Here is a 22,611-nt window from a genome sequence, read left to right as displayed (position 1 = left end):
ATGGCCACCAAAACTGAAGTTGCCATCCGCCATCTTGATACTCCCAAAACAACCACGCCGACCTGTGCAGCGATAGTTTCGTGGCTGTGAGAAAACATTCCACACCTAAATTAGATTTACTTTGACACTGTTAAAGTTTGTTTGTGAAGGTTTTTTTTTTTTCTGATGAGCTTAATTCACTTGAACAAAGTTTTGTTTACTGTTGTTGTTCACCATTTTGGTCGACGTTTTTTCGCGAAAAAGCGACCTCAATATTTTCCTGAAGTTCATCAGTGGAAAAGCAAGAAAACACTTTTTTGATGACATTTTTTGATGAATTTCATAATACAGAACTCTGCAAATTGAATTTGATTTTCAAATGCGAGGAAACATTTGTCTGAAATAGGACGTCGCATGGACAACAAATGAACAATGTGTCCAGCATGTATTTTCCCATTGCGAGTCCTTATTTCCAAAAATATATCTAACTTATTGACTTAAAATGTAATGTTTCTATGACAAAAAAAAATGCTTAGTTTTTTGCTATGTTATGATGATAGTGCTTCACACCGTATTTTGGGAAAAGTTAACATGTCATGGAAATGGGGCGCCAGGTAATATGCAAGGTTTCTTGGCAGTCACGGTGTTTTCATGTCTTTTCTTTGCACTTAGCCTTTTTTAGCTTCCCAAGTCCAATTAAAAATCATTCATGTTACCAGAACTGAAAAAATGTCAAACTCAAATGACCAGTTTTAATTCTACATTTCGAATTTCGAGAGAACCCTTAATCCAACCTGTAAACCACGTCTTCCACAGGTTTTGGGAGTACCAAGATGGCGGCCCACTGGCCTCAACCAATCGACACATCGCTTGCGATGTATGCGCTATCCAGTCACTTTTTAGGTCACTGATTGTGTTGAGATCCGCGCGTGCGCAGTCGTGACACTCAGTTCCGTTTGAATGGCAGAACAAACGGCGATGTCCAAATGTCGAACTTTAACGTGGCCGAAAATGATTCTATTCGGCGATTCCATCACTCAGGTCGGCTGCTCGGTCACAGTTTAGTCCGTCCATTTAACTCGCGTCCTTTTGAGTTTGTTCGTTGCCCGCTGACTTTGTGGTTTGTTTCAGTCGTCCTTTCAAAACAACGGATGGGGTTCAGTCATTGCCGACAAATTAGCAAGGTCTGTTTCGTCTCCGATGTCCATTTGGGTCTTACATTTTAGGAGACTGATCGCAGTCAATATGTGTGTGGTTTTTTTTGTTTTGTTTTTTTTTTTTGGTTGTTTTGTTTTGAATTTATCAGGAAGTGCGACGTGGTAAACAGAGGCCTGTCGGGCTACAACTCCAGATGGGGGAAGATTGTTCTTCCGAGGATCGTGAATCATGACGAGTCCGCAAACATTGCAGCGGTGACCGTCTTCTTTGGAGCCAACGACTGCGCCCTGCGAGGTGTGCAACGTCACAAATTACAAGAACAATAATGACTTCGGAAGGAAACCGGAGTGCCCGGAGAAAACCTACGCAGGGGGTTGGGATCGAACCCGGCTCCTCCCAACTGTGAGGCCACCGTGCCACCCCAAATGTATCTAAGATCATTGTTTTCACTCATTATTGTCTTCAAAAGAAAAACTTTCACTCTTGAGGCAATACAATACTGCACGGCTCCCACAGAGTGATGGAAGTGATCATCATGATTTATTATCGATATACTTCAGACACTTTAAAATCAGACCTTCTGTACCGCGTTGAAATGTTTTCCCGTCTCCGTGCAGAGAAGAACCCTCAGCAGCATGTTCCTCTGCACGAGTATGCCGAGAACCTGAAGGCGATGAGCAGCTACCTGGCTGCAGCGGGGGTCCCGGTGGGCAAGGTCATCTTCATCACTCCTCCCCCCATCCACGAGGAAGCCTGGGAGAAAGAGTGCACCCTGAAAGGTAACTTCACATCTCCATTTTGTTCATCCGCTGAAGCTCACAGTCTTTTTTTTTTTTTTTTTTTTTTTTTGCGTCCCAGGTTGCCCCCTCAATCGTCTCAACTCTGTGGCGGGCCAGTACGCTCAGGCCTGCGTCCGGGCGGCGGCTCAGTGCGGCGCCGACGTTTTGGACTTGTGGACGCTTATGCAGAAAGACGGACAGGTTCTCTTCTTTTTTCCCCCGTATTATTTGAGTCGTTCATGGAAGTAATAAATTGAAATCCATAAATACGTGGTCGTACAATGCATCCGGCTGGTAATCCTTCCAGTGGTGTATATCACAAAGCATTCATGTAGGCTCAAATTTTAACAATTTAACATTAAAATATATGAGGGGAAAATATCTTTAATTCATTGTAATTAAAAGAAATGACATTTTGGCCCAAGTAGTACTTTTTGAACATGATCCTTATTTTAAAAAAATTCAGTCAGTGTGTGTATATAGTTAAGAAAAAGCACATACTGCATCTCCAAATTCCATCCATCAATATCTGAGCCTCCAAATTAGTTTTTGGAATCCAGAACACAAGCAAAAATGTTTTTGTATTTTGGATTAAAAGATACATTTGCAGGTACTGAGTTTTCAGCATCTGGAGAACTGCATTCTTTGCAGTGAAAAGGTGGCACACTTACTTTGAAGTTGAAATTTGTCATCTTTTAGCTTTCTTGTGTGCATCAATATCAGTCGCCAAATTCCGAGTACAGTAATAATTTCCTAATACTGAAGTAGTCATTTTAGTGGCTATCAGTGCACCCACCAACGTAACATGATTCAGCTAACAAAATGAACATGAATTAATTTTAATGAAATATTGCAGTTAATGCGTTTTTTTCCACAGGACCCTGATGGGCCATTTTGGCCCACGAGCCATATGATTGACACACCCGATTAAGGGCCGTTAATCTCAAGGAATCACTGAATTAAATATTTAAACTGTGCATCATGTTACAATGGTTTGAGATTTTAACCCAGTGCATTAATCTTATTTTTAGGTTTGTTTTAAACGTTTAAGGTCATTTTTTTTATTTCACTTACATGCAACATTATCCCAACTGAATCTTTTCCTTCAGGGATCACCACAGCGTGTCATTTTTTTATTCCATCCAAGCCTATCTCATGTATCTTCCTCTCTAATACCCACAGCCTTTATCTTAACTGAATAATATGTTTTCTTTATTTTTACAAACTTTGAGTTTATGTTCAAACTGCATAATATTACTATGGGTTACAATAATGTATTTATCTGCCTCATTTGTCATGATCCTCCATTTTAAGCCACAATGTGAACAAACGACCGCATCCAAATGACATACAGTACAGTTTTTATTTTGCTTCTCGCGTGCACAGGACTTCACGGTCTACCTGTCGGACGGCCTCCACCTGTCGGACAAAGGCAACCAGTTTGTGACGCGGCACCTTTGGCAGCTGCTGGAGAACAGAGTGGCGCACCTGCCCTTCATCCTGCCCTACTGGGCGGACGTGGACGCCGGGATCCCGGAGAACAGCCTGCTGTGCGACCAGTGAAGAAGACGGGACAGACGTTAAGACTGCGAACATCGTCACATTTTACACGTACTGAAGACTGACAAACCATTTATTTGGATGTAAGTAATGCAAGCAGTGGACATGAATAAAAGCTTTTCACCGAGTAACAGTTTCACATCCATCCAGTTCACGTCAGCTCTATTGCTCTTTTGGCCTAAACTGTAAACAGCAGGCAACACCGGCTACAATTTGACACGAGCACACGAATATAACGGCAACAAAACTTTGAGCACCTCACAGCTTCACAACAGGACTTCCCTTTTTCTATCTCACTCTGGATGAGGGGGAATAACAGTCCAGGAAAGGCACAACAGTGTTTTGCAGTTAGGGTAACAAGAAGCGGACATATTAAAAAAAAAAAAAAAAAAAAAAGAGAAACAATTGTGACACGGGGCACGAATATATAGTAATCTGCATATATGCCATTAACTATTCACAAACAATTCTACTCTAAAAACAAAACACAGACTTGCTATTGTCAAAGTATTTGTGTGTTTTTTTTTTTTTTTCCCCCCGCTATTCGCATCAGGCCTGTCCCTGTCCCCCAAAAATAGTCGGGTGTTACAGTAAGACGATCATCCAGTGTACGTGAATATACAGCGGACATGCTTCCAAAGTGCAGCCTGGCGACTTGAGCTAGCAAATACTGTAAAATGCGGCTGAGGTACAACGAAAGAGGAAATGGCACTTCATCCGAATCGAACGAAGAATATTGCGGAACGTCATTTGAAATCCTTGATATCCGGTTCAAGGTCTATGTACTAGTGCTCTTTGTCCTAACTAGTAAGAAAAGTCAGCGGAATAGTAGGAAAGAAAAATACTGAAGCGGCTCTGCGCGGAATTACCAAGGAAAACTAGTGCACTGCAACAAAATGCTCAAAGGGCTTTATGGCAAGCAGTTTGTGCACTTATTCAATGTCCGGCTTTCGGTCCATGTACTAGTACTTTGTCCTGACTACTAAAACAACTTTGACATACAGACAAAACTTCACTAGTTGATGACTGCATGCGGCTCGGAAAAAAATTAAACCAGTTAGCGTGCAACACTTCACTAGCTTATAGTTCTGGTTTGGTAGTCAGTCACCTCAAGTTATTTTCAGAAAATTCACCTATTCGCTGTTTTATTTCTGCATAATCGCCATCTGGTAGCATCGTTGTGCCGAGGAGGCATTTACAAATGCCTTTTTGCTGTTCATTGCAGGGCTTGGTCCCGATTCCTTCTGAATAGCTGCGTTTCACTTACCTACTGCAGTTCTGCCCCAAATGTAACATGTGGTTGTCCTACTAGTTCGGAAAAAGAGGACACTAGTACATGGACCTTGAGCTTGACAGCAACTAAATCCTCAAATGGCTTCCCATTGAAGAAGTGTCCACATGAATGTTAGATAGTGACCAGACTCAACACTCTGTCTCTTTGGTGTCAAAGCACTGCTGCCTCTGGAGACGCCGCCTTTCCCGGGCCGACGGGCTCTGATCGCTCAGATCCTCGTAGGAGGATCTCGTAGCCGACAAGCAGGCTCCTGCGGTTGGGAAGTCGTCGCCCCGGCCCGCCTCCTCGACCGGGTGAGAGTCGCTGCTGTTGTCCTCCTGGATGGTGGCCATCCGCACCCCCCCGCCGCTGCAGACGCTGTCCGGCGTGCCCTCGCAGCTCGGGTCGCGGTTCGGCTTTGAGACGGCGCTGGCCGCAAACGGGGCCGCCGGCGCCTGGCGGGGCTGCGACAAGAGCACGGTCGGACCGGCGGAGGAGGAAGAGGGAGGCTGAGGAGGCTTGACGATGCGCATGGAGGCCGACTCCAGGTTGCTCAGGATTTCTTGCTGGAGAGAGACGAACAGGCGTGAGACGCGTGCGCATGTCGACTATGTGGGACTGGGGGGCGGGATCCATTCCGTTTTTACTCAAATCAGTGTGACGCGTTTGCTCCATTTCCACCAAGCACCACAGCTTGCTTCAGATCTGGATACGATTTTTTTTTTGGGGATGGGGTAACTGGGGGAACACATATAAAACCATGAAGATTGATTTCTGCATATTGTGATGTAACTAGGTCTCATAATGCTGTATTTTTCCATAACTTTTTCTAATATTTGAGATGTAATATTCCCTCTGTGGTGCCCAAGTAAACAAGTACCGTAATTTCCAGCCTATAAGCTGCGACTTTTTTCCCCACACGCTTACAACCCTGCAGTTTATGCGGTGATGCAGCTAATTTGTGCATTTTTTCCTCACGGCCGCACGGGAGCACTCGAGTGGAAAAGGCCAGAGTGAGACCGGTGGAATATATGTGCCGAGGAAAAGACATTTTACCAGTCCGGCCCTGTTCGAGCTGCGCTAGCGTGTTACTCCCGTGTCTTAGTGATTTTTACCCGTATTTTTTATTTATTTATTTTTTTAAACCAACCCCATTAGCGTGGCGCTAGCGTTGGCATTACCATTAGCACGACGGCGCTAGCATTAAACTCTCTGTGAACCGTCTTTCTTTGTAAATATCTCGTTTTTCCAATGTAGGTTTCGATGTGGGCACTTGCGGCTTTTACACAACTGTATGTATATACCGAACGGTATTTCCTTTACAAATGTACTGGGTGAGGCTTATAACCAGGCGCGCTCTGTAGACCGGAAATGGATAGGTTTCCAATTACACCATCTTGTGTGTCATAGAGGTCAGAGAACACAGATGATAGGTGAAGCGTGAAGTTTTTTTTTCAATCGTTAATTTATCCGATTGGTCTAAGGCAGCAGTCGGCAACCCGCGGCTCCGGAGCCTCATGCGGCTCTTTCATCCTTATAATGCGGCTCTGATTGGCTTGGGAAAATAAATTACTAAAAAATTTTTCTTGTATTTAATTGAAGTGCGTTTTATTTGTGTTAGTTTTTATATTATTTTAGTTCTAAATTTGAAGATTGTGATCTTGAAATATTAAAATATTAATTAAATTATTTTACATTATTTTTTCGTCGCTCAAAATAGACGTCACACTGCGGAAGCGGGTATACCCGCTGAAACGCCGTCTATTTTGAGCGACTTTCAAGCCCGGCAAAGCCAATGGAGAAACATGCTGCGGTAAAGTAGTAGAAGTTTTTTTTTCTCTTCATTTTAGATGTGCGGCTCCCAGTGTTTTCTTTTCCGTGGAAACCGGGTTCAAATGGCTCTTTCGGTGTCAAAGGTTGCCGACCCCTGGTCTAAGGGAATCCTGGGACTGTGCTGACATCGGAAACCTATTCAATTTACGGCAGGGGTGTCAAACTAATTTTTAATCGCAGGCCACATTGTAGTTACAGTTTCTGTCAGAGGGCCATTGTGACTGAAACCATGAAAATCTTGAATTGACCCATCATATTCCATCCACTATTTACCCCTTTTCACGTTGACCCATCATATTCACACATTAAATTTATCAACTAGTTTTGGAATTAGAAATCAAGGGTAACGGGTTTTTCAACTATTGTTGATGTTTGGTAACACAAAAATGCCCGCAATATCTCAACGTCATCATTTATATGACAATTTGGAATTTTGGTTCAAATCTGAACAAAAATCATGGAAGTTGATACACATGGTTTGTCTTCGGGGGCCATATAAAATCATGTTGCAGGCCGCATCTGGCCCCCGGGCCTTGAGTTTGACACCTGTGCATTACGGTATACATTTTTCTTCAAACACCTGAAATCAGGTAATTTGTCTTTTCCTTTCCGCTCACTCAGTCAGTCAGGATCTCTGAAATAATTTCTTCTTCTTCTTTCGGCATGTCATCTCAGATGAACTTACATATGTTTGGCACAATTTTTATGCCGGATGCCCTTCCTGACGCAACCCTTCTCAGGGAGTGGAGGCCCCAGTGGGATACGAACCCACAACGCCTGGTTTACCAAACCAGTGCTCTAACCACTGAGCTACGGGGCCTCTCTCTCTGAAATAATTTTATTTTGTTAAATACCACAATGAGAATTTTATATGATTTTCATTCAGGTAAAAAAAAAAAATTGATACATTTACATACAGTTGCAGTAAAGTGCCAGATGAGGATTTGTGCTTCAAAAGTGCACGGCGACAAATGGAAGCAAACCGTGCTGCTTGGTGGGAACGTGGATTTTGATCCACCTTTTGATTTGACTGGCAGGAAGGTCGTGTTCATCTCAAGTTTAAAAAAAGAAAAAACACCTCATATCCTCCTTAAAAATGAGTAAAACATTAAAATATTTGACCTAATCTAATGTCAGAGCAACACTGTCGCCCCTTTTACAAGACTGGGAAAAGCCGACATTTCTCTGCTTTTTCCGTATATAGATGTCAGAATGCGGGATGAAGCGGACCTGCTAATTTCCCCCCTCTCGAGGTACTGTGGAGGAATGTCACCTGTGTGTGTGTGTGTGTGTGTGTGTGTGTGTGTGTTGGGAGTATTCCACAATGCTTGGAAATTGGTGTGACGTTGAACACACAGCACTCACTTCTACTGGACCACTGTTGAAAACTACTGGTGCCAGAACTGCTTTAAATCTGACATCATGTCATTAACTAGTGAAAAGTTGCATCACTGTGCAGAAGCACGTGGTTGTGGGCCTACCCTACTTTGCCGGATTCTGTGTAAAAGGCCACGTATATATATATCCTTAGCATGTCTGCCTCACAGTCAGAAGATTTGGGGTCTCTGTGTGATTGAATGTTTTTTCTGTAAAAACCAAGAATAGATCCTGAGACAGAGACAAAGACAAAGCCAAAGCCAGTTCAAGGTCCACTGTTACGGCTGTGATCCAGCAAATTTGCTCCAATCTGTCTAAAAGAGGCGAAAGTGTCCTGTGAGAGGAATGTTCCCATTTCCCCCGAAACAACAATCGCGAACACTGTGAAAATAGCAACTAAAAAAATTGGTAAAGACAGGAAGTGAATTCAAAAATAAAAATCACCCTGCTCTGCTAACAGCAGATGGAAACTGAAAATGTGGACACACACTGCATTTCATTTCACAATTGATGACAAGTCTCTGTTTGAGTACTCCGTAGATGCAATCTTGCGTTCTTGAGGTAATTTCTGATCGAATGGCGCGCGGGACCTCCTCGCAGCTACGCTTAACAGCGACTTTGTGGACGATCAGCGATTACGTCAAGGAGTAAAGGAGTGCGGGAGTATCCCAAACTAGTCCCACGGGCCATGCATCATCATCATCATCATCATGGACTCGATGGCAACGCAACACCAAGCCATGTGGCACACGCACTCACCTACGGCTGGAGCTCTACTACAAACCTCCAGCGTCTGCTGCAGTTCCAGTAAGAAAAGGCCAAGAGTGATAGAAAAGGTCATTGACAGCCTACAAGGACCGAGAGCCCCACTGTTAAGCTTCAACTCTGAACACAATTCTAAATCTTCCCCGGACTCTGGACCAACGGCAAAGTTAAAGTCCTTCCCCTTAGCCTCTACGTTACTTCATCATAGCAGAAAGTGTTTTAAGGAACATCTGTAAAGTCCAATACAAGAGCTGTATCAAAAGAAAGACTAAGGTTGCTCCGCAGTCTTCTTCGGTGTTTGGGATTCATTGACAACCACCGTCAAAATTTAGAGCATTTCACTTTGTGAGGTTTAGAAGCTGTCATAAAGAGAAATTAACATCACCATTTAAAAATACAAAATTGAGGCAGCGTGTGATTTAGTGGTTAGCCGGCGTGCTTTACAGTTCTGAGGTTTGGGTTTGATTCTCAGATTCCTATGTGGATTTTGCCTGTTCTCACTGTGTGGTTGTGTGGGTTTTACCCAGGAACTCGGGCCTCCTCTCACATTCCCACAACGTGCCATTTGGTGCATTAAAGACTTGAAATTGTCCACAGGTGTGTGCGTGAATGGTTGTTCACCTATACACCAGCCCTGCGATTGGCTGGCGACGAATTTTAGGGTACATCGTGCCTATCACCCAAAGTCGGCTGTGATAGACTTCAGCTCACAAGCAAACCCAATCAGTACAAACGCTACAGAAAACAGATGAATCCAAAAACAAGCATACAAATGCAACCCATTTGAGTATATTTATGTAGACAATGCAACAAATAACTAAATGGATGTGTGCATAATTTGTGTGTACTGATAACTGAAAAATGTTGAGAACGTTTCTCTTATCTGCTGCATGTTTCTTTTGTTCTACCACGGGACGCTTTTAAATGTTTGAAAATTTTTCATCCAAAAAAATCTGCTGAAAAACTGGAAGGGGTGAGAGCACCTGGTAGACTATAGAACTAGCTTTAAACACACAAATACACAATTACAACTTCCCAAATGTGAATACAAATGTTTTCTCGGCCAAAAGACCTTTGTGCTGATGCGCAGACCTCAACCTTTACACTTTAACGGAGGTTCTATCTAGTGTCTTTCTAGTTCTCGTTGTGTGTGCAATACCTTCAGATACAATGACAGTAATTTGGAATCCATATGGGTTGTTTTCACTGACATCACATTTTTTTGCTGAACAACTGCGCGCCGCCATTTAATCTCTACCTAACGCGTAACCAGCGTGGAAGTCTACGGAATACTCTCGGTTACTGTTTGTGTTTTTGTGTTTCATGGGCATCTCGGGACTCAAGTACACAAGGGAGCTAACCATCAGAGAACCTTCTCCGACAACTCTGACCAATTCGCTGAAGCTTTTTCCAGAGTTACAAGTTGGCGCGCTCTTCCAAGCCTCGCGATCCGGTACACACGTCCAGCTGCGTAAGCGGGGACATGGCCTAACGCTTCCGACGAAAGACTTTGGACCTTCTGCGGCTCTGCGCTTCACGGAGACTTGGCTTTGTGGACGATTGGCCGACGCTGCTATCCCGCTGCCCGGTCTCAACCTGGTCTGCTTATCTGTCTCCGAGCTAAGCTAACAAGCTTAATCGACACTCTTTTCAGAAGGCCAACGTTACAGTTAAGATCGGTTTTTCTTAATGACTTGAAAGATACGAGAATTTTGTGAAATACTGGATTTGTTTATTTTTTTTGTCTTTCTGCCATTGTCATCAAATTTTAAACAAACAAACATTTCGCTCTGCTTGTGGTGAACTAATATACAGGTTTTACTTTTTGAAAAAATTTGGAACAAATGGAGTTTACCTCGATATTAAAAAAAATATTCCACCGCCTTTCGTTTTCCGTGTTAGCATACAGGTAAGTGTTCCTCCTTCGTGATTTCTGTCACATGGAATTTAAGCTCAAGGGCACAAATCCTGCGCCTTTGTTACGTAGTCCTGAGTCCCATGATGTGTGTATGCCAGATAGCCTAATAGTCAGTCTGGGCTTAATGCGCTGTCGGTCGCGTCTTCAATAAATGCAGTTAGAAACATTATGTCGTCCACTTTGCCTATGTATGAGGAACAGGAGCTCAGGGATCAAAAATTGCCGCAGTTCGAGGCAGCCCAACGGGTGACGTCACGTGAAAACAACCCGAATGAACGTTTTCAGCACCTATATGGGGAGTTTCTATTTGCCCCCTCCCCCCTTTCTTTACCATTAGACAAATATTGATACAGCTCTTGTTGAAAATGACTGGAAGTGAAGGGAAAATGTCTGCTGCATTAAAATGCTTCATGCTTACCGCATTCTTTAAAAGGACTTTCAAATAGCACATAGGAAGCGTGTAAGGGATGCTACACTTACATTAAGTGGACGGTACAACGACATCGTGTTCTCCTCATACTGCTGGTCGAGCCTCTTGTCCTGTAGAACAGCAGCATGATAGCAATGTCAAATATTTTGACGAGTTTAACTGCTGCGGTAAAACAAAAGTAAGGGGCTTACCACGCAGTGGACCAGAATACTAAGAGGGATCCAGAAGATGAGTGAGAACACCACAACAGAACCCACAATGTTATCTGCCAGAAATTTTCCTAATGGGGGGACATTGACACTAAGTGTGATTAAGAGGATTTCTGCTTTTATCTGGCTGTGTGATGTGACGCAGTTACCAAATGTGTTTATGTCCAGTTTGTCAATGAAGTCCCAGAGACGCTCAATTACATCCTGCACCTGCTTCATGCACTTTCCCTGCGGAAACATCACCACCACCGCCGCCATAAAATCAAGTGAAAAGGTGACAGTGTCTCATCTAGAGCGCATTTTTCCACACTCACATTCTCGTCGCAGAAGCCCACAGTGCACGGTTTCCCTTTACGTAGGAAAAGGAAGTTGCCATCGTTCAGGACAAAAGGCGAGCAGGTGCCATCTTTCCTCCGGCAGCACACTTTGCAGGAATCTTCGGTGGCTGCATCGAGAATAGCGGAAAGTGGAATAACTTGGCATTTTTTTTCAATTATAGCATACAAGCTCAAACTGGGTAAGAAAATAAATAAAACAAGTTCGCCGCTTAAGCTGCATTTAATACCAGTGCAGGCGCAGGACTGAAGGTTCTGTAAGGCCTCACAGAACGGGTTGCACTCTCCATTGCGGCACCGGCCGTTGTCAACGCAAACAGTGTCGTCGATGGCGTTTTCGGGGGGAGGACATCGACTGCTGTTGCCTTGAAGTGAAACACAGCTGTATGTCAACTCCATTGTTTTTCCAACCTCGAACATTAATAGCCTTGTGTGATTATTTATAACATTTAAAGGTCAAGTGTCATCCTTATAAAGATTCTAAAATAGATATTGTAATGAAAAATACATGGAACATTATTCACTTCAATGTCTATACGAAAAAATAAATATGAGCGGAGAGAGCGTCATCCATGCGGAAGCCTCATTCGACATCAAAGTAGTTGCCATATTGGCTGCATCTACCATCCATGACGTCACACTGGGACATTCGCCATTGAAAACATGCTGTGCTACCTACTATGGGAGACGAACGCGCCCCTTCTGCCACGGAAGCTCTTTTCGAAGAAGAGAACATCTCACAACTGAGTGAAGTGACCGGGGCAATATTACCCTATCGTTTCAAGCCATATTTAGATGATATGCAGATCACGGTGAAATCGCATGCGGCCAAACCACTTCCCCGCCCGATCCATCTCCACGCGGCGGTGATAAAAAACGCTGCCGACGAGCAACAACAACGCCGCGGCCAAAACACCTCCCTGTCAGATCCACCTCCACGGCAGAGATGAGTCACCGCGGCCCGGAGCCACGACAAGCTACCCTGGCCCGGCTCGGCCCCACGATGAGCCACCCCAGCTCGGCGCCGGAATGAGCCACCCGGCCAAAGCTGTGATTGCGGCCAACGAGGCACAGATTCGGCGGCGGCTTGTCCAAAGCCATGCTTGGCGCCGACGGGTACATCCCCACATTTAGCACCCCTGACTTAGGTGCGAAGATCTTTTGTTACATTCTGAGAGGATTACGCCCCCCCTCCCCTCCAAAACATTTTTTTTTTTTTTTTTGTAGCTGTATACACACCTACCTGTCATTTGGAACCCACGAAGCTCTCGTCCTTTGCAACCGTGCAATCCATTTTTCACGACGGACTGGGTCTTTTTTAAAACCATGAAGAATGTATCCATCCTCCCAAGTGTTCGAACAATATCCAGCAATACAACAAACCGGCATTTTGGCTAACATGAAGGATCAACGAGCTACCTTCCCGCAGGTAAAACTAATAGAAGCAAACGCGTCCACTGGAGGGCGCTCCTGCCCCGTACATCACTTCCTGCTTCTTCTCAAAAACAAATGCCTTGAAAGGATTTTAATGGCAGGAGTTACAAATAGCCAGATATGTCAAAATCATCTTTTGTGGTGAAAAAATGGATGGGTCCAAACCGGCTGCAGTTTTTTTCAGTAATAACATACTAAAAATCATGGATTTAAATAATTCATTTCATGTGATTGCCTAAATCTCCTTGGACTGTGAAACTATGAACTCCTGATTTAACATCTCAATGAGTAGATTTTGTTACCAAAGTGAATGACATTGCGAGTCTCGTGACCATTAAAGAAACCATTGAACATCCTTTTGAATACATGATGGATTTGTGTCAAATTCAAATGTTTGTGTCAGTGTAGCCAGCAGGTGGCGCCTACCTACCTGTGCAGAAGGCTATGCCCTTACAGGTCGCACTAATTGGCTCTTGACATCTTGTTCCTGCCAGCTCAAACCTGCAGTTTCTGCAGCATGGGCTGTTACGGTCACTGTGAAAGAAAGTGTGGGTTCAAGCAGTGAGAAACAAGTACACATACTCACACTTTGGGTGTGGTGAGCAGGTTTAAAAGGACCGAACATTATTGTTTGGAATTTTTTGTCAGATTCCATACCTGCACTGAGAACCAAATTTGAACTTGCAGCTCGAAGAGCAACAAGGGTCGTCGTAGAGGTGGAGCAGGCCCGGGTCACAATCCTCTCCTTCTTCCACTCGGGAGTTGCCACAAACTTTGCTGTTCCTCTCAGTGAAGCACACAGGAGCCTTGTAACGCAGCGTCTTTCCAATGGAGATCTTGCTGCAGTTGGAGAAACGCTGGAGGAGAAGTTGCAGGGGTTAAATCTGACTGCAATGGGGCTGCCTAAGAAGTCTGATGACAATAAATCTATTCAGATTAATACTCTTATTAAATTATAATCACAAACACAAGCTCTTTGTTTTAGTTTGTACTGTTTTTGGTGCATTCAGAATTCACAAAAACAAAAACTTGAAAATGACTGGTGGGGAAGTCAAAGTGGAGGCCAGTTTGTTGTCATGACACATGACTGAAAGGGCCTCGTTTGAAACTGGCTTTCACGCTTTGTTTCACACGTTGCATCATCGACTCAACACCTTCAGGAGCATCGAAAACTGGACTCAATTCTAATTCCTCAAGTCTCGCCACTCTGGTCTGGCATCGCCAACGCTTTAACGACTTCAGTTTATGCAAAGTCCACCAGCCTTCTGGCAAACTGATAAGTCGCCTACATCAACAATCTGTGCCGACGACTACAAAAAAAAAGAAGGCTTCACAAAGATGGAAGAACAACCTAACATGACATACAAAAGAATATTTTTGCATTTGATTTAACAAGTCTCTGAACTACAGCCTGCTATGAAAGATCCCAAAGGTCTGCACATAAAATTTCGAGACGTTTCTTTTAAGTGAAGGACACGTTGGGTATTGGTGCTATACATTGAAGTGGTTGTACAATTAAAACAGTTCACTGACTGACAACAAATCCATTGTTCAGTCATTTTATAAAGTCAATATTTTTCTTTAAAAAAATGTGAAAGCTGGCATTTTTAATTAGCTCAATATTTCTTTCCCCCACTTTCTGTCAAGTAAAATACACCCATCCATTTTCTGAGCCGCTTATCCTCACAAGGGTCGCGGGAGTGCCAGAGCCCATCCCAGATTTCATCGGGCGGACACCCTGAACTGGTTGCCATCCAATCGCAGGGCGCAGGGCACATGGAGACAGACAACAGTCGCACTCGAAATCAAACTAGGGGAAATTTCAAGTCTCTAATGAATGCATGTTTTTGCGATGTGGGAGGAAACCGTGGTTCCCTGAGAAAAGCTACGTGGCCACGGCGAGAAAATGAAAACTCCACACAGGCGGGGCCGGGGTTTGAACCCCGGTCCTCAGAACTGTGAGGCCAATGCTCTAACCAGTTCCACCACTGTGCCTGAACACTATACCACCACTTCACCTAACATTTTTATATATATATTGCATATAGTGTGATAGACAAATGCTTTTTGGGGGGTAGCTTTGGAAGACGGCTATTTCTATAGGTTCTCTGTTACCCTTTTTCGGCTGTCGAGTGCATTTTCCCAATATGGTCTAACTTCAGCCTGAAAAATCACAGCAAGAACGTCTTACACAGTTTGTTGTAGCAACGTGACGAAAAGCAGCAGCAGCAGCCTGAGGTGCGTACCTTGTTGTTGACATGATCTCCGCTCACAGCAATTGGATACATGACAAACTTTCCCCCGTCGTCGTCACTAGGAGCGCAGTAAGGAATGTTGTCCGGATCATGCTCTGCTCCAAAGTTGTGGCCCAGCTCATGAGTGGTCACCAAATCTGCCTCCTGATTAGAAAACATGGATAACCTTGAGTTTATGCTCAACAAATAAGAAAATGTTTAAAACAAAGCACAAGACTGTGAAAGTAACTACATGCAGTAACATGAATATTATGTACTCATGTCCTCATAATTAATCTTTATGCAAGCATATATTCACCAAGGCATATTATTATTGCCTTTTTTTTTAAAGGCAATCCAGGAGTTATGGTTAGCATTCCCACTTCCTATTGAAAAAAATAAAGCAAATCAACATACAAAAAGCTTCTGAGGCAATAATCTCATCTGATTTAACAATACAATATAAACTATATGGATATTTTATGGCAATATATGGTCTTCTCTGAGTTATTTGCTCAACGCTTGAGTGGTGATGTAATCGTGCACAAGCAAAAACATGTTTTTAAAGACATGGTCCAACCGCTACATTTCTGACATCTAACCCATTTTGAACTATTGTACTTATATTTCTATTTTATTATAGGTCAACTTGACCTTTGTCAGGATTGATTTTCCGTAATTCTTGGTGCTGGTCAAGCCGGTGTTGAGGTAACTGGGCTTCTTGGCAGACAGAGATGGATAATATGCTGTAAAAGCAAACAATATTTCAGTGTTTGTCCTCCTTACACATAGCATGAATACACAATACAAGCAACACCAGAAGAATGAGACGATTAAAACAACTGTAGAATGCGCCACACTCTGTTTATGTCAGGCTTCTGAAAACAAGGCCAGTGTCCTTACGTTTGGGGCAGAGGCCACCCAGGGCCTGAGGTTTGGAGGGGGCTACATAGGCGAGACCCAGGGTACCCTCGTCAAAGTCCTGGTAGGTAAACAAGTGGGCCAGGCACACAGTGGACGCGTTGTCAGCTATGTCTGAGCTGAATTGCTGGAGGCAATTTAAGAGTTACATTACCATTATTTTATGCACTCTTCTTTTATTAATAGTGTGTCTCCCCCCCCCGCTCTCCCACCTACCTCCAGAAGCTTCTTGACATCCCAAACCACCTTGCCTCGAACAGGACTGTTTTCCATGTTGTAGTGGACCCAGCTGGTGCTAGGTCGGCCAGCAGGAGGTTTAGTGGGCTCCCTGTGGATGATCATCTGAAAACAGAACCAATGGCGACGTACATATAAAAATACAAAATAGTTTTGAAAAATACAGCAGCGGAAAGTGAAGTCCAGTAACCTATTTTCAAAAACACTTGTCCTTAGGGTTGTGGGTGATCTGGAGTGTAACCCAGGTGACTTTGGGAAAGAGGTGGGGATAGACCCTGGACTGGTCACCAGCCAATCAAAGAGCACATATAGACAAAGAACCACTAACGCTCAAATTCACACCTATTGACTATTTAGAGCAGGGGTGTCAAACTCATTTTTGCCGCGGGCCACATTGTAGTTGCGGTTCCCCTTTGAGGGCGGTTATGATTGTATAACAATAAAAAAATTTTAATCGCCTCATTATCTTTACACTGATTTGGAATCAGAAATCATGGTAAATGGGTTTTTTGACTATTGTTCATGTTTGGTAACACAAACATGCTTGCAATATGCAATATCTCAAAGTTGTCATTAATGACATGGGAATTTGAAATTTTTATAAAAAACCTGGAAGTTGACACGCACGATTTGCTTTCGGGTGCCACCTAAAACCAAATGGCGGGCGAGATCTGGTCCCAGGGCCTTGAGTTTGACACCTGGGATTTAGAGGCTCCCATTAACCTGGTGGTTCCCAAACATTTTTTGCAACGTCCTCCTTTTGGAAATAAAATCATTTTCAGCCCATCTCATTTAACGTCATTTTTGCAGCTGGTGTGTACTTGCGTGCTCTGTAGTAAAATTAGCTCCAGCTGTGCACAGTGTAACTTAATAATGAAAAATGTTCACGGTAGCACCGTGCCGCCCCTGTCATAAGGCCCTCCCTCAAAAAAAAATTGAAAATACCTGCATTAACCTAGCATGGATGTTTTTTGGAACATGGGAAGAAGACGGATTATCCATAGAAAAGTTATACCAAGATGCAAACTCCGAACAGAAAGGTCGCAGTTCTGATTCAAACTGCACACCTCAGAATTGTGAGGCAGACAAGCTATCATACATAATGAATATAAAGTATTTTAAAACCATAAAAATAGTTAAAGTTAGTCATATTTAGGGTGAACAATGGTGTGGCTGTTTTTTTTTTTTTTTGGAGTGGGGAAAAGGCTAGTCACGGTGGAATAAACAGTGTGTTCATTCGTTCACAATGCTAGTGGAACAAACTTAATGAGCCGTACACGAAAGCTTTCGGAAATCTATGTCTCAACGAGGGGACCATATTAAGTCCACCAGTTCGTTTCTTCCTGGAGTGACATAGCAAAAAGACACTTCAGTGCTGCCATTGTGTACTACACAAACCTGATGTATTTGCACCCCGTATCCTTTTAAGTCATCAGCCCAGGTTGTATTTCGATATATGTCATCCACTCGATCGATCAGCTCAATCTATAGGAAGAAGAAAAATGCATGTAGGGTATACTATAACACACCAAAAACTTCATTTGAACTACACAGAAGTTTTAGGTGCGGTGTCTGACCAGGTAATTGAGTGTGACACTCTCTTGTCCGCGGCCCATGTGTTTAAAGAAGCGGTGGTCTGCAACTAGCAATAGGCGGCAGGTGTTCTTTTTGTGGTCGTGAACTTGCCGCTTTTCTCTGTGATGAAAATCTGAATTGCAAAAGGAGAAGCACGAGTTGAACATCAACAGAAAAAGCAACAGATGTGTGTTCACTGTCGTATTCAAACATCAATAAGGGCTTAGCTGACACGAGGATGTAAATAGACTAGCACACACCCTGAGAATAATATATGATGTCATGTTCCACTACTTCCCTTTTAACTTTTTCAGGGAAACCTTTAAGACAGCGGGAACTGGAACGCATTAATAGAAGCAACATATTTCATATTCAGAGGTGAAATACGGTTAGAAGCACCACTCAAAATAATGCTGTGCAAGGGTTAGGCCACCTTAAATGATAACCACAATAATACATACAGCCGCTCAATCATTTTGTATAATACTTCAAGTCAACAACCTATTTACTATAACCAAAGCATGAAAAAGATACCGATATTCACATATTCACTCCACGATGCGCTCGTTCCCTACTTCGTACAGTCAGTTGTAGTTGGGTGTACCCCATTTCATTACACTCGACTAAGTTCTGGTCCTCGCTGTGACCGCCGTGGAAAATTTAAGTTAAGTTGCAGAACAACATTTTATTTATTTGCCTATGTATATGTTCCTGTATAAAACTTATGACCGAATGCTGCGGCTCCTCTAGAGATGAGGCTGTGTGCTCTGCGGTCTTGGAGAATTAGCAATAAGTAAATAGAAAAAAAAAAATTCTTGGCTATCATAACCTCGATTTATTCATAATACCACCTCTAGCACAACCTTCACCTCATGTCCCCTGAGTACAGTACTGTACTCGCAACCAACCAGTGGGAGGTATTTTTCTCCTTAGGCAAACAGCTATACTGTTATACTGTATATGCTTTGTATTTCTGAAACAGGACGCTTGTTTGACAATTTCCAATCACAACTGTGCATGTGGATACAAAGGCTTTTTTTTTTTTTGCTAAAGTGACAGCCCAAGAATCTCACACCCACATCCTTTGTCTAACTGCCAAAGCCTCCTCCAACTTGGACATTTGTGATTCGCCTATTCTGTTTTTTTTTTTTTTTTCCCGTTTGTTTTGCTCTGCATTTCCGAAGCAACTTACATCGTCTCCGATCTCCAACCACTAAAACACCGCAACTTTATACCGCTACCTTTCAAGCTACAAATAGTAGAGACGCGTAAAAGTAGACACACCATTTAGCTTGTCTGTAACGTTGGGCTCATACAAACTCGCCCTGGGGGTCCTGAGCAGCAAGTCCTCGGCATGGACGTAACCACACACTTTTGGAGAAGCGATGCGGCTCAGATTCCTGATGTCTTCAGAGCGATACACCAGCAACCTGCCATCGCCACCGCTGTCTGTAAAACGCCATAAGGGCTGGCAAAAATGGATGAAACAGTTGAGTTAAGAAATGGAGGATGGTATTTAAGAGACATTAAAAATTGCAATAGGGTGAGCATTGTATCCTGTAAAGATGCTCGAAATTCAAACTGAAGCAGAGTGGCACAACTTCAAATTTGACAAACATTTTCAGCAATAATACACCCTTTAGGTCACACAAATGCAAGGCATCATGCGAGATTGTCACCTATCAACCTACAAGACATGAGTGAACAAATTGAAAATTACCTGTATAGTTAGTAAGGTTTTTAGCATTGCCACAGTTTCGCCCTGCAATCGATTATTCCCATTTCCATTCTTTTCTATGGCAGTGTTTTCCAAATTTAGGGTCAGGACCCAAAATAAAACTGAATATTCATCATCAGACCCACCCCGATTTATTTTGGCTTTTTGAGTGATGTTCTTTTTAGATTAATATCTTCTATAGTCTTTATCAATAATTTATAGACTTTAAACCGATGTGATTGGCTTGATCAGAATTGGCCCATACTTAGCATTTTATGCTGATCGGCTTTAATGTCACAATTCGCTGATCCGATAAATGGCTGTGCAAAACATACTTACACCACCTCGCCATCATGTACATTGTATATATTTTCATCTAAAAGCTTGCTTATTTTTATCTTTTTCATGGTTTTTTTTTTTTTTTTTTTTAACATACTACTGGTACTTTTAATATCTCACCGCCAATAAAGTTTTTTTTTTTTTTTAACATGATCGCAGCATGGGACAGACATACAACACTTGCATGTCAAATTCGGTCATTCACAATTGCACTATGTCAGACTAATGCAATCAAATTTTGCACTTCGATTCCACTGCATCCCATCTTTTACAAACACTGGGCTTTACATTGTCAACTCAAACGCAACCATATACATATATATCTACATATACATGATGACAACATTAGTGGATTGTACCGCGTGTAATATAGGGACAAACAGGGGGAAAATGTATGGTTGTGGTCACCGGTGCTTGGGAGAGGATTTTCATTTAAGGATTGCTTGAGGTATGTTCACATACTTTTAATAGTCGGAAGCACGGAACAAAATGTGATATAGCCTAGCTAGCTAGTGCTACTACTGACAGCTATCCATAAACACACCTGCGTTCTGTCCAATCATGCCCTAAATTTTTGTGTGTGTGAAGTAATTTAATTACAACCGCGTAATTTAGATGCAGTAAGCTGCCACCATTACTTTTGTGTTGACCTGACTTTTTACAATACTAGAGAATAAGACACTCAAAATAAAAGTATAGAGCGCAATTAAACAAGTCATTTAAATAAAGAAATTGCTCCATCTTCAAATCATTGATCAGTTATATTTATTGAACTCGCTGATCTGTAATCAGTCCTCAACATCCTGATCGTGTAAAGCAAGGGTGCCCAGACTTTTTGACCCCAAGATCTACTTTTCAAGTTGCCTCTTGCGATCATACTTAAGGATGAACATTTTTTTTAACTATCTGAGTTCACGTTGATGATCACTAAACACCATACAAATGGAAGTGGGCTGTCACTCACGTCGGTAGATTCGCCCAACTGCAGTGAGAAACATTCACAATCTGCAATGTCCTTCCACGTTTGCTGGGTCAAGTTCTCAGGCATGGCTTCACAGCGCCGTGTAATTGTACTTCTTGACAGATGTAGAGCTTTTATTGAATATAATATTTCCGCCTTTTTTTTTTTTTTTTTTTTTTTTTTAAAAAAGATCGTAACAATGAGTTAGCTATGCCTCTTTTACCATCTCTCCGTCTTGGAAGGACTTCTTGTTATTAACGATGATCTGACGAACCTGGAAACGATCCTTCGGTGGCGGCTTTCGCTGTTGAACTATATTGTGTGAAAAGTGACTGCCGTGCGGACAATTGGGATTTGACTTCGTTCACTTTTGTCATTCTCAGCTTGCTTTTCGGCGGAACGTCGTATTTTCCATGAACAGTTCGACATTGCCGCTACACATTTCATTACACTGGCAAAAGCACTTTGAAAATTACATTGTGAAAAAAAAAAAGTCCACCTCCCATCCCAAATGAAAGTGATGTGTTTTTGTCTTTTTCTTTGCTCCAACATCCGTACTCATGTTTGATAAGATTTCTTTACTTCAAGAAAAAAGCTAGGGCTTAAAATAGGGAGGGGAACTCGCTGACTAGAGTAAATACGGCTGACGTATTTCTTTTTTTTTTTTTTTCGGCATGCTGTTGCGATCGACCAGAACTGCTTCAACTGGTCGATCGTGATCGATGCATTGAGCACCCCTGATGTAAAGCCTATTTGTTTCTGTGCAATAAACATATTTTTTGGGCAATGCATGACATATTTTAGGAAACGATGAAAAGGATTTGGGAACTTCTGTCCAATGAGGGCACACAAAAAAACAACAAGCATCACAAACCAGATTTTGTGTAACCACAAAGGTTGTATTGGAAAATGTAACTGAAACTGATGAAGCCACATGAACTAATTTACTAAAAACCCACAAATGCACAATTAATTGTCTATGGAAACAAAGACTGACTGGTCTTCGTACCTCTACATTGTACTCCGCTTCATCAGTTAGAATGTGAGCTGAAAACTCATCGCCATCAATGTGTGCCTGCACACGAGAGTTCTCTTCACCTGAAAACAACAAAAACAATTGATTTGGCACAAATGTCCCTGATAAAATAGAAAAACACCCCCATGTCCAATTGTAGATGTTTGTCTATCGCTATGACCACAAACAAAATAAAGACACGATCTAATAACTGTGTTACTGGACTAGATATGTGATAAATGTTTTGACCACACACAGTGGTCAAGAGTTGTAGCTAAATATGGAGGTGATTTGTCAACTCACCGACCACGTGCCCCGTGAAATAGTTCTGAAGCTGAATGTCATAGTTCTCCTCCCTTCCGAGTTTATCGACAAACACAGCTTGGAAATTCTCAGTGAAAAGCTCTGTGTTGGTGGTCAAATACAGCTTGAAATGTCTGGAATGGACACAAAAAAAAACCATGATGCAAAATTCCACTTACTCACTTGCTTTTTCTAAAATATTTTTACTTCCACTACACAAGTACACTTGAGAAAATTACTTTTCATACTTAAGTCCAAT

At 42.5% G+C, this 22,611-nt stretch overlaps 2 protein-coding genes across 2 annotated transcripts in view; one reads left to right on the top strand and one right to left on the bottom strand.

Annotated features, from left to right (window-relative positions):
- Positions 1-884: 884 nt before the first annotated feature.
- iah1 (isoamyl acetate hydrolyzing esterase 1 (putative)) lies at positions 885-5,064 on the top strand. The gene is made up of 7 exons (XM_061844258.1): positions 885-1,020; positions 1,111-1,163; positions 1,286-1,431; positions 1,755-1,916; positions 1,996-2,117; positions 3,303-3,559; positions 4,927-5,064. Exons 1-6 carry the CDS (start codon positions 940-942, stop codon positions 3,477-3,479), a joined length of 741 nt encoding a protein of 246 aa, XP_061700242.1. The 5' UTR covers positions 885-939; the 3' UTR covers positions 3,480-3,559; positions 4,927-5,064.
- Positions 3,532-22,611, bottom strand: part of adam17a (ADAM metallopeptidase domain 17a) — a 19,998-nt gene continuing 918 nt past the window's right edge. The window contains exons 3-19 of the mRNA XM_061844253.1: positions 22,353-22,486; positions 22,044-22,132; positions 19,302-19,485; positions 18,020-18,150; positions 17,841-17,927; positions 16,422-16,547; positions 16,188-16,332; positions 15,939-16,030; positions 15,297-15,449; positions 13,708-13,907; positions 13,481-13,584; positions 11,847-11,981; positions 11,596-11,726; positions 11,431-11,509; positions 11,264-11,352; positions 11,123-11,182; positions 3,532-5,315 (exon numbers count right to left, since the gene is read on the bottom strand). Coding sequence (XP_061700237.1) covers positions 4,899-5,315; positions 11,123-11,182; positions 11,264-11,352; positions 11,431-11,509; positions 11,596-11,726; positions 11,847-11,981; positions 13,481-13,584; positions 13,708-13,907; positions 15,297-15,449; positions 15,939-16,030; positions 16,188-16,332; positions 16,422-16,547; positions 17,841-17,927; positions 18,020-18,150; positions 19,302-19,485; positions 22,044-22,132; positions 22,353-22,486 — 2,356 coding nt within the window. The 3' untranslated portion in view covers positions 3,532-4,898. The remainder of the gene's footprint in view (positions 5,316-11,122; positions 11,183-11,263; positions 11,353-11,430; positions 11,510-11,595; positions 11,727-11,846; positions 11,982-13,480; positions 13,585-13,707; positions 13,908-15,296; positions 15,450-15,938; positions 16,031-16,187; positions 16,333-16,421; positions 16,548-17,840; positions 17,928-18,019; positions 18,151-19,301; positions 19,486-22,043; positions 22,133-22,352; positions 22,487-22,611) is intronic.

The sequence above is a fragment of the Syngnathoides biaculeatus genome, chromosome 15, assembly GCF_019802595.1.
Source record: "Syngnathoides biaculeatus isolate LvHL_M chromosome 15, ASM1980259v1, whole genome shotgun sequence".
NCBI classification, from domain to species: domain Eukaryota; kingdom Metazoa; phylum Chordata; class Actinopteri; order Syngnathiformes; family Syngnathidae; genus Syngnathoides; species Syngnathoides biaculeatus.
This window is presented reverse-complemented; position numbering and strand designations above follow the sequence as displayed.